At 39.1% G+C, this 12,849-nt stretch overlaps 1 protein-coding gene across 6 annotated transcripts in view; it reads right to left on the reverse strand.

Annotated features, from left to right (window-relative positions):
• The window catches only part of ADGRG6 (adhesion G protein-coupled receptor G6), a 171,860-nt gene that overhangs the window by 56,880 nt on the left and 102,131 nt on the right, over positions 1–12,849 (reverse strand). For all 6 annotated transcript variants that reach the window (XM_025200309.1, XM_025200311.1, XM_025200310.1 and 3 more), the window contains 2 exons: positions 2,554–2,696; positions 1,933–2,047 (listed from right to left, as the gene is read on the reverse strand). In XM_025200309.1, the coding sequence (XP_025056094.1) occupies positions 1,933–2,047; positions 2,554–2,696 (258 nt within the window). The remainder of the gene's footprint in view (positions 1–1,932; positions 2,048–2,553; positions 2,697–12,849) is intronic.

Genomic DNA, 12,849 nt, shown 5'->3' on the forward strand with positions numbered 1-12,849 from the left:
GTGCAAGTCCTATGCATACAAATCTTAGGCATATCTTTCTTCTCCCATGTAGAAGTCTTGATACAGTACAGCTGTTAAGCATGTAATTTCCTCTTTTATGAATGTAGGAAAGCGTCATTTTATATATACCACATCCTTAGCATGTCTAAAGAGGGACACTTCCTGGCATGAGTATGCCTAGTCCACCCACTTCCAGTAGCACATACAAACCTGGAAATGCACTGGTGAAACCACTCCTAAGGAAGTTCCTGGTAGCTATTGTCAAGTATGCCAAAAACCAAGGCTATGAAGACTGGGTGGACAAAGCAAGCTTGTGCCATACAAGGGGTATGATATAGATATAATCAGAGAGGCTTCTGGGTCACTGACTCCAGTTCCTAGCTAATCATGAGCAACCACATCATTCTTGTTTTGTTTTTTTTTTTTTTATTGGCAAGAGTTAATGGAGGCAGTAGCAAGAACAGTTTAACTCAAGGCAGAATAAAATAATTTTGGCTATGAACTACTTTATTTTGACAATCAAAGGTATTTGTGTAGAGCATGAATGAGCAATTAAGATAAGCAATCCTGGGGCAGTAAAGGCCAGAAGTCTCAACTCTAATGACTTTGTGGCTTACACGTTGACACAGTTTGACCCCTGCACTAGCTACTTGGAAACAAATATTGTTCAGTCACAATGTAATGGTATTCATACAAAATTAACAGGCTGAGGAAGTAAGTTAGTTACATACAACTCTGGTTGTTTTCCTGTCTGGCATAAAACCTTGAGGTTGACCCTTGTGTTACCATGTTGCTTTCAGAAAGCAAAAGATCTGGACTGACCTTTTCAGACCATATACTGGATGCAGTGTAGGCAGGTAAGCCTATTGTTTGTATTGCTTATGGCTAGCATATTAAAGATTATGCTTATTATTATTTGCATATCTAAGATACCCAAACAAGATCAAAGCCTCATTGCATTCAGTAATGTACAAATAGATATTAAGAACCAGTCCCACTCCAAAAAATTTATAGGCTGAAATGACAAAAAAGACAAAGGGTGGAGGAATGGCAGGAATAATCCCCATTTTACAGACAGATGGGAAACTGAGTTTAAATGACTTACTGGTCATGTCTACATAAGATGCTGACTGCATAGTAGCTCGTTACTACTACGCAGTAGTAATGAGCTACTGTACTGTCAGTGTCACCTAAAAGCCATTTGGTGGTGCTACTGTGCAGTAATGCCAGTTACCCCAGTAATGACTGCACAGTTAGTTTCTCATGCAGACGCGGCCACTCATGGACACCCATGAATCACCTGTACCATAGCTGAAACCTTAAAAACCAAGTCTAAAATCATCATAAGCTACACAAGAACATCCTCATTCCCTGTAACACATTACTGCCAAACTGTTAATGTCAGAGTTTCCTTACACTACATGAGGTGTCTCAAAATCAGTCAAAAGAAATAATTCCTTGATGAGAATTTAGCTGGGAATAGTTTGGTGATGTACAAACCAAATTAAAATACAACTCACCACGCTGTGCCGGCACTGATTTTATAAACATTGTTTCTGATGGTTAATAATTGTCATGAGTTGAGGATATTTAGGAAGCTGATCTGTTTAGTGAGAAGCGTTTTAGTCACTTTGAACAAATAACAACTCTAGGCCTCATTACACCTTGATGTAGCAATGGCTCTTTGTGCCATTTCCAGGTCATTACTAATAATGTATTTCTACTGCAACCACATAGGCCTCTCCATTCTCTTTGTTTCTGCTTGCCTCACAATATGAAAAAAGCTTATTTAAAATAATACTGAACAATACATAGCCTAAGGTAGACACAGGCTTAAAGTGGTTCAAGGTACATAACCAATAAACTGTGAATGAGTTCTACCTTAGACAACTCACAGCTTCTGAATGGTTTTCCAAGTATTTGAATCCTTACCACATTCTTGATGCAATCTGAGTGGAGCTCCCTTGGCATAATGTGAAGTTGGTCACCATGGGCCTGGTATCTGGCCAGAAATAATTTGGAGGGTTTTCTTCAGCTAAACATTTTTCTACAAAACAACAATACACAAGTATGAGAATGGATCTTAACTCTGTTTTATCAAGTATATTATCATTTATTTTATAAGCCTACCTTATACCACATGATTAACCATTCCGTAATTGACAACCACATAATCAGTGAGTGTATATAATGGATACATAATGATTGGATACTGCAGACTGCACTCTTTGTCCAGAAGGTATCAGCTTGGTACCTATCAGAAGGTATCAGAAGGTATAGCAGCTATGCTGCTATACACTGGCATAGCTCCGTGAACAGTATGGATCTCTCACTGATTTAACCGTCTAGACAGATAAGTATGTATTAAAAGAGACACTTATGATAGACTTTAAGTATATTTTTATCCAAATGTAGCCAAATTCCCACGTGCAGTACAAATTGGAAATGGATTACTGGATTTTGCAGGGATTATTTAATCAAACAGGAAAGGATTTATTTTGGAGAAAACAAATAAAGCTCACAGAACACCAAGGCTGAAGACCCATTACATACCTACTGGATTAACATCTACTGTCTGAAGCCTTAATCCATCCCCTATGGTGTTATTATTGCTTATGAGTTTCTCCCGGATAGCTTCCTCTTCTAAGTCGATGTTGTTGGTAGAGTTGTAAACAAGAAGAGCCCTAACCACAAAGCTACAAGAAAAATTACACAAGAATTTGAGTCAGAATGTGAGAGAACAAATATGTGGATATTAAAATATCTTAAATAAACTGTCCCAAATTTAATTATTGATAGTAATTAAAAAACTGATAAAAAAGGCTTTTCCTGTATAAAGGGCATAAGTAGGGCAATATTGAGCCTTACCTGTAAATTATTCTTCTCATAACCACATAGCTCTCCAAACTAGGGAGTATTGGGAATCCCACTCTGAGTTACCATCAGGCAGGTAGCTATAGAGGACTGAATGTAAACTTTTTAAAGGAAACCTAAAGGCCAGGTTTTTAAGATACTTAGGTGACTAATGATACAGCTGTGTTTTTACCACGATTTTCTAAAGTGTCTAGATGCCTAACTCTCAACAGGTCCTAAAAGCCTATATAAAATAGCTGTTAGTGATATGAAAGCCAAAATGCCACTGATTTTCAATGGGATTCTGCGATTTTAACTCATTTAGTCGATTTTGAAAATTTACCATTAATTAAGAAGGTTTGTTTGCTCAGTTGAGTAGAAAAAATTAGACTTAGAATAATATTAATTTGTCTGATGGAAACCCACTGATTTTTTTGGTGGGGGGGGGAGGGCTAAAGTGGCTCGAACTCCTTTCTAAGACAGATTTAAACCTCAAATGGTATAACCCCCCTGTACTCAGCAACCTCCCTAGCATATGCAAAGCCCCTAAGACAGAGGAAAAATACCTGTGAGAGGAGAACGTAAAAGTATACCTAAGGCTGTGCTAGGTTGGCAGTAGGGGAGCTACATCATTAATGCAGGAGCCCTCTCAGAAGGGCTCCATGGGTGCTGAAAGGTGCAGTGCCTGGCAAGAGAAGCAAGCCTCCTAGATGCTGTCTTTGTCTTCACTTTGCTCTCAGATATCCCAGAAATCTGAGCTAACACAGGCTTTCCTGGCTTTAAAGTGGCTGTGGGCAGCCTGAGAAGTAGGAACACAGCCAGCATACATATAGTGAGGGAATGGATTTAACAAAGCTGCTTTCACCAGAAATCCCTGATGGGAGAAAAGGGAGGTTAGTTGAAGGGTCTTGCTACCACTTAAGGAAGGAGAGCACAAGGGAGGAACTGTGTAGGCAGTGTACTGGAGGGTACTTTTTGGTATGCCTGCCTACACAAGCTAGGATTACATTTGCAAGAATTGTCCAGAAAGCTACCTCTATGATGACAGCTAAGCACAGGACCTTCCAGCATTACCTGAATTAGGTAAAGTGAAATAACTGCAGATCATTATACAGATGTTGCTGTTGGCTACCAGAATTAACTCTCTTTATATTTGACATCTTTTAAAAGTAGGATAGATGTTACAGACATTTTCAAAGTAGGTTCATTAGTGAAGTCACATGAGAACAACTGACATTAGAAGAATGTCTAAGCATGGATGACTGTTTAGCCTTTAAAAAAACATCAGATAGGACATATTTCCTTTCTGTATTCAGATACAAAAACCTGAAATAATAAATCCTGCTGTTTTAGAAACTACTTGTGAATAGACAAAATGAATATTTTTCACATGTACGTATGGATGCACACAACCACACACAAAAAATCAATTTTTTTCTCACCTACAGAATACACTTTACCCCCCACCCCTGCTAACCAACTGCTAGAAATTGTGATGTGTAATATATTTAAAAAATACAGTAAGAACAGTTTCTGGTTATGGGCAAAAGTAAAAATAAAATCTGTAGGTGACTCAAAGTGCATTTCTACATGAGATGCTTACTGCGCAGTAGCCTAATAACACTGTGCAGTAGTGTGCCAGGCAAAACCCGTGCTAATATGCTACTGCACAATGTTAGGCTACTGTGCAGTAAGCATCACAAAAAAACCTCCATGTACTGGTGCTACTGTGCAGTAGCACAAGTTACTGCACATTGTATTAGTACTTAGTTAACCAAGTACTAAACTTAATGTACAGTAACTAGGGCACATTAATGAACATGTAGACGTGTCCACAGAGAGCAAAACTTGGGCAGGATTTGGTCCCTACCTGCTGCTCAGTTACTTTCTACAGAATAATGTTTCTTTAATTCATTCTGCCTTTCAAAAACAAGGCACACTTTATATTCTGGAGTATATGTATGTATACATACATATACACATACATATATATGTACACTTATTTAGGGTTTTTTTTTAAAGAACAAAATCTAATTGCTCTTGTACTAATATGCACATTTTCTAATTGCATTTCTGATAAAATATTAAAACCAGTAACCTATCTGCTGTAATGTTGATGGCCACAACATATTTAGTGCTGCAGAAGAATTTCAAATCTTCCTGGATATATCAAACTTGCTGTGCACTCAGACATACCAGCTTCATCCTGCATTCTATTGCTTTCAACTGAATGTTAATGCATAACAATGAACTCTATATGGTGCTGCTTGTGGAGGATTTTGATGAATGGCTAGTATATTTTGTAAAGCACAGGGCCAAAAGTGGAAAAGAGGTTAATATGGCATTTATTTTTAGAGGACCAATGAAAGTTACTACACACTGGGTACTACATGGGATGCTAAATATGCAGCAGACTAATTTACTGTGCATTAGCATCACTAAAAAGCTGTGTGTCGGCTACTGCACAGTAGCACCAGTTACTGTGCACTGAATTCGCTTAATGTGCAGTAACTACGGTGCATTGATGCATGTGTAGATGCACCCATTGATTCAAATCAGGGGGATCCCAGTACTTAACCATTCCCTCCTCAAAAAAACTTGGCCTTTCTCATCTACTTGTACCTTAAAAACTATATATTGCTGTCACTCCCAAGGTGTCTACAAAGAGGAAATTAGAGATAAAAGGTTACTGGATCCTGTCAAATTATGTCAACTTCTACTAGCTAACCAGAATAGACACTCAGCATCCATATAATGGCCAAGGGCAATGAAACATCAGGAGTAATGATAGATCAGGTCTAATTGTATATTCCAGGCTACCTCCTTACCAAGGCATATGCCGAGAGAGTTGGCTGATGTGATTGCAGAGCTGCTGGCCATTATCTTTGAAAACTCGTGGCAATCAGGGGAGGTTCTGGACGATTGGAAAAGGGCAAATACAGTGCCCACTCATCTTTAAGAAAGGAAAAAAGGAGGATCCAGGGAGCTACAGGCCAGTCAACCTCACCTTTTTCCCCAGAAAAATCATGGACAAGTCCTCAATGAATCCATTTCTAAGCACTTGGAGGATAAGAAAGTGATCAGGAATAGTCAGCATAGATTCAGCAAGGGCAAGTCATGCCTGATCAATCTGATTGACTTCCATGATTAGAAGATTGGCTTTGTGTAATTGGCTTTTTGGGCCACCCCTGGGGAGTGAGGGTGGGGGTGTCCTGTTTTGGGTCCCCCTAGTACAGAAAGGATGTGGACAAGTTAGAGAAGTCCAGTGGAGGGCAATGAAAATTGTTAGGGGGCTGGGGCAAATGATTTATGAGGAAAGGCTGAGGAAACTGGGCTTATTTAGTAGGGAGAAGAGAAGGCTGAGGGGGGGATTTGATAGCAACCTTTAACTACCTAAAGGACGGTTCCAAAGAGGATGCACCTAGACTGTTGTTAATGGTGGCAGATGACAGAACAAGGAGCAGTGTTCTCAAGTTGCAGCAAAGCAAGTTTAGGTTGGATATTAGGAAAAACTTTCTTACTAAGAGGGTGGTAAATCACTGGAACTGGTTACCTAGAAAGGCTGTGGAATATCCATTCTTGAAGGTTTTTAAAGCTTTGGTTAGGATGATCTAGTTGGGGATGGTCCTGCTTTGTGCGGGGGGTTGGACTAGATGACTCCTGAAGTCCCTTCCAACCCTCATTTTCTATGATTCTATATACTACACATATTGTGTATAATACTGTGTATGTACATATCATGTAACATGAAATTCCTACATATTATTACCTAAATTGCAAGCACTGTAAGCTGTCCCAAATGACTCATGTAATGTCCTGAAACAAATCATAACATAATGTAACTTGATAACTGACATAATTCTTAGTTGAGCACTGACCTCCCTATTTGTAGCAATCAGATCCCAGAATGGGAACATTTTGATAATATAACAATAACCTTTATTTTAAATTTTTGAAATAGTAGGGTCAATTTTCATGTAATGATGCCAATGATGAAACCATGGGTTAGTGCTGGAAGTATGAGAATCTCCAACTTTAAAACACATAATCATCCTTTATCCTATACTATGTAAGGAACAAGTAGAATACTACAGCAAATGGGATACTATAGCATAACTCTATTAGAAAGTGTTATGAAATTTTATCACACGGAGGGCATTATTATCACTCCTATCAATGTTAAATAATTGATATCAATGTTATCAAATTACCAATGGGACTCCTCTGGCACAGGCACATTAGATAGGGGAAAGATAAAACATTTTCTTTACTGTGTGCAGCTGTCCACATCCTTGTGCTCCCTGATTTACTAGATTCAGAAGTGCCTGGTATGGGCAAAGAGGGAGGTAGGATTATGACCCTGCTCCCTTCTTCACCAGCCAGACGAACTGAGCTGGCAGGGAAGGAGGAGGGTAGCACATGCTACACTCTGATGTGTTTATAAAACAGAGGGCATAAACATGGGCATATCTAGGATTTTGAAAAGGAAGGTGCAGATGGTGTGGCACATCATAATATAACACATATTTTTCTCCAGTTAAAGATAATTTAGAAGCTTTACTAATATGGTAAGAAGCTAGCACTAAATTATTCAGGTTAAGATCCAAACAAAAACAAATACCTGGGGGGGCAACAACAAACTAATTTGCGTGTGTGTGTGCATCTACACATGCACATTTATTATGCACAGTACAGGTGCACGTCTACATATGCATACCTGTACTGTGCAATAAATGTGGTGAGTTCTGCCAACTTGAGAGTAAATTTGATACCTGCAATCGGCAGGTATCAAATTTATACCCGATTAGTTACTGCTCAGTAACACTGTGTATCTGGACAGAGTTGGGACTAACTGCAGTTGCAAGTCAGTCCCCACACAGCATTAATGCTGGGAGATCTCAGTGTCAGAAATCCCAAGGCAGAAAAAAGGGCGGCAGTATGCACCACCCAAAATAGGAGCCTGGCTGCCTGGAGCCACACTCCGGCTGCTGGCCATACTCCATGGGCCCAGATTGTTGCTGCTGGAGCCCCAGGAGGCCCCCAGGTAAAGCTGTTGGGGCCAGCCCAGTTGCTGGTCCCAGCCTCCCCTATCCCACTCAGGGTAACTTACTGTGTGCCAGAGTGCACACGCACAAGTGTTCTCCAGGAACAAGGAGCAGTGGCACAACTAAGCGTGCTGTTATTTGTCTCTGGGGAAACGCATGTGTGTACTCATCTGGATGTGCTCTGTGTGTCTTCAAGTCACATTTCTCTACATAGATCTAGAATGGAAATGCAAATAATTGATCAAAATGGCTAGGTACAGATGATACACTTAATGTGCTTTAAGTGTGCAGAAAGCTCTTTACAGTCATAACAGAACAGATGTTCATGGCACATAAAGCGCTTTAAAAATGGCAGGTCCTCCTCTAAGTGAACCCTGGATGGATGTGTACTAACCTAAAGCAATTTGTTAGAGCGCTTTATCGAACAACTGTGCCAGATCCCATCAAGGGTTAACTTAGAGCACAATCACTGCCATCGCAATTCACAACAAATTTAGGGCCAAACCCTATTCAACTATTAGGCACCTGTGTGGTCCTAGCGTAATCATATTTCAGGGAGTTGAGCCCCTGAAAATCCATGAATGCATCTGGCCAAAACACAATTTGAGATATAACTGGCAACAGACATAAAAGCCAATAAAAGGGATTCAAGTTTGTCCAAGAGAAAGAGGAAGACCAAAGACACAATCGGTTCATTGCAAAATGCAGAAGGCAAACTAGTTATGGATGATGCAGAGAAGTCTGAAGTATATAATGCCTTTTTCACTTCAGTCTTCACAAATTGGGGCAGCTACCAGATGATGACTGCAGTTGACATCAAAGATAGGGAAGGAGCAAATAGCCTGGAGTAGAAGATAAGGTTAGGGATTACTTACTGACGCTAGATGCTTTCAAGCTGGCAGGACTGGATGGGATGTACCTTCGGTTACTGAAGGAATTAGCTGAGGAAATTTCAGAGCTGTTAGCTATCCTCTTTGAGAACTCACGAAAGTCAGCTGAGGTCACAAATTGTTGGAAAAGTGTAAATATAGTTCCCATATTTAAAGGGAAGATAATCTGGATTGTTAAAGACCATTTTAGCCTGACCATGGTATCTGGAAGGATCATGGAGCAGGTCCTCAATCTATTATGAAGCACTTAGAGAAGAACAAGGTGATCAGGAACAGCCAGCACGGATTCACCAAGAGCAAGTCATGCCTGATCTACCTGATTTCCTTCTATGATCACTATCCTTACCCAGTAGTCATCAATGGCTCAATATTATATATTTTCATTAATGTATTAGAAAAAAACCCAGTAAAATGAAAAATCCCAAAACACACACATATGCACTTACATGCATGCACGTGCGCGCGCACACACACACACACACAGCTATAATTGTTAGACTGATAACCTCAGGCCCAACCCAGCTCCCACTGAAGTCAATGGAAAGTTTCAATAGAAGACTTTGGGAGATGAATCTAAGGTTCTTAATGGCCCAAGCTGATTGGTTTGCAGTTTGTCACCCTCTTACCTACAAAAGTCTCCCCTACAAACCAGGATTAAAGCATACTGGAGCATACTGGTTTAGAATAATCTTGCATCACCAAGAGGACTTCAGTCCTCAGAACTTTCAACATAATAATTTTCAGAAGCAAAAAAATTACACATAAATACAACAATTTAAAAAAAAGCAAATGTGGAATTTTTCAAATTCTTTGTCATTGTTCCATTTCTGCCCTTATTGAATTCAATAGTAAAATTTCCAGTGGCTTCAAGGAGAGCAGATTTGGACCTATACTGGGTGACTGAAAATCCCAGCTATAGGACTCGAGATGTTTTAAAATATGAACTCACATCACAACTACATTACTTTACAGAAATGATGGTATTTATATTTGATAATATATTTGAAAGCAGTTAGGAGGAATAGGATTTTCTAAAACTATGTCTGTTTCCTCTATAATCTTTTGTTTAAGTTCCAACATTGTGTTTTCTCACACATTTCTTTGATGCCTGAGACTGCAGCACATTGAGCTGGAGTGGCAAACTCCTGGCTAGCAGGAGCCCAGAGGTCAGCCTTGCAGCCCAGAGCTGCTCTGACCTGGTTCAATGTGCTGTGGAGGGGCTGGCTGGGGCATGAGGGTGCTACAGTGTGGGGCTAGCCAGCAGGCAGCCCCACACTGTAGCACTCTCATGCCCCAGCCATCCCTGGTTGGCATCTACATGTGTATTGCAGTGGAGTAACCAACTCTGCTGTATGATAGTACTTGTGTTGGGCAGTGCTATCCTATAGTGGAGTTAATTAGTTTACTCTGGCCTAACAGCACCACACATGTAGATGCTGATGCTTTATCACAGAGCTAATTAGTCAGCTCACAGTAAATATCTTATGTCTAAATCTTTCTAATCTCAAGGATCCTTCCCATCCCACATTCCACTAAACAACTAGCACCAAGAATTCATCAGAAGTTTGAGTGTTCCCATTGAAACTGACAGTAAAACTCCCACTGACTTCTGTAGGCAGGACTGGGCCTGGGCCTCTTTGCTGTCTTTCTCAGCTCTTTTCTTTTCTAAGAAGAGGTTTCTACTTAGGTTTAGCAACCTGTCTTCAAAACCAATGGTTAACAGTATTTTTATTTGGAGGAGTTGTTAAACAGTAGTGGCATTACTGCTATTTTCCATGGTAGGAGTGATTAACTACAGAGAATGGGCCAACATTATGACAATCGGGTAGTGGAGTTTGCGACAAGCATCATCTGATTTGGGTGTTAAGAGGAGAAAAGCTTGTAAATGATATCAAAGCTTAAGGTCTGCAAAGGTGTTACCGAAAAAGCTCAAGGAAAGCAGGGGTGCTGAATGGGTCTGCAGAAGCCATTTTTCTTACCCAAGTGACCCAACCTTGGTCATATGGCTACACCTAGGATCTGAAGGACCTTTCTGGGAAAAGCAGCAGCAGCAGTAGCAGAAATGTGTAGCATTACTGTAGTGTCAAAAAGGGCAAGGAATCAATGAAAGAAACAAACATACATGCAATTTTTTTGTGTAGAAAGAACACGCCAAATTTATTTTATTTTTAACTTTAAAATTGATGGAGCTGAAGTCCACCATGATCACAAACTATTATATTTATATCCCATTTCAAGTTCAACTCTGCTTTGAAGAGGTACCTTCTGATTATTGCTAACAGGATAAGAAAATTAAACATGCATAAACATTGAAGTAGAGTTATGATAAAAAATCATTTTTTCATAGAATTAATAATCTACTAAAGCAGTATATTACATTGCTGGTATCCAGAGTTCTTTACATAGGTCAAGGTGCTGATAATGATATGCACTTTTGGACTTGGCACTTCACGCATTCCTCATCATCATGTACAATGAATATGTCATAAGCATAGTGTACTTTGGATTGTGTCAGCTCATAGAGTTCAGTAATATAAGAATAACAAGTCATTTCCATATTTTCATTTCCTTTTGCTCTTCCCCAGAATGTAATATAGTTTTAAAACATCTTTTTAGAAAATGGCTATTTTTAACATGCCAAAAATGACAGCTTCCTGTCTTTCACTGCCAGGTCCCACTTGTCAGGCTGAATTATTCTGTTTCTATTGATACTTCCTCCTTCATTTGTAGGTAGGGTGGATGGGGAACTGCACAATGCTGAGGCTATTTTAAAAGTTACAGCTGGCAATCTACCAAATAAAGCTGAAAGAAGATTCAGTAAAAGAAGTGAAAATGAAAAAGATGAACAGTTTGTGAGCAATTATTTTCAAAATGTTGCATGAAAGAGTGATACAGAGGCTGGGGGAAGAGAGAGAGTGAGAATGTTAAAAAATTGCTTGAGAATGCAAGAGAAAGCACATATATGAAGAAAGGTAATTTAAGGAACCAAGGCAATGATCTGTTAGAAATATGAAGACAAAGTTACAGAAAACCAAATGAATGGAAGATTCAATAAGATAAAAGCAAATAAGTTAATTTATATGGAAGATAAGGGCAAAGGCCATATCTGCTTATGGGCTAGTACTGAAGTTTTAGTTTTAAAACAATCTGAGGGAGAATCAAATGAAAAATATTTAAAAGCAAAATGAAATAGTAGTAGGCAGATTAAGTATAGAGCTTCCTGAAACTAAGGGATAAGGTTTATTAAAGGCAGTGGTTTTTAACCTTTTTAAGATTCGAGGTACACCTCAATAGACTCAAGGCACCCCTCAGAGAATACCAGCTTAGTTTGCACTTGTTTTTATTGATTACAGAAAAATAATACATCAGTTCTTCTATTGCAAATAACTCAGAAAGGCCACAGTGGGTTGGAATGGTTTTAACACTAGGGATTCTTATTTGAAATCTCTGGGTTTATGTTGTGAATCATGTTTGCTGTGGCAACCTAGTTAAGAATCACTGATTTACAACCATCCATAGCAGTGAAAATAAACCTAAATCTTTGAAAACTTAATTAAAACCTTCAGGAGCAAGAAAAGTAGAAGAAATTAGCTCTAGCTTTCTACCAGATCATCCTCAAAGTATAAAAACCCAACTCCCCCACTCCCCAACAAAAAAAAAGTTGACTGCTTTTGGGATAATGATTTATACTCATAACTTTTTAACTTTTTATAGCCAGAAATTACACTGCAAGGGCCTCATGGCTTCTTTAGAGTCTTATCCAAGACAAACCTGAAACTTGAAAATTTTAACAAACATTTTAAAGTCAACAATCAGGAAAAAGTAACAAGAAAGGTAGTTTTCTGGGCCTTCATCTGAGATCTAAATGATTGCCCTTTTGTAAATATTGCAAATGACTATATTTAAACATATGTGAACCTCAAGGATTTGAAAGACTGGTTGTTAGTCATAGGATTAGTGAAAATGAGTGGTAAGCTAAACCTCCTTTTTTGGCAATAAGGGGGCAGTGAATTATGGTAAATGTATATGTACTTAGTCCACAGAACTGGAAGAGCACAGAT

The sequence above is a fragment of the Alligator sinensis genome, unplaced genomic scaffold (assembly GCF_000455745.1).
Source record: "Alligator sinensis unplaced genomic scaffold, ASM45574v1 scaffold542_1, whole genome shotgun sequence".
Lineage (NCBI taxonomy): Eukaryota > Metazoa > Chordata > Crocodylia > Alligatoridae > Alligator > Alligator sinensis.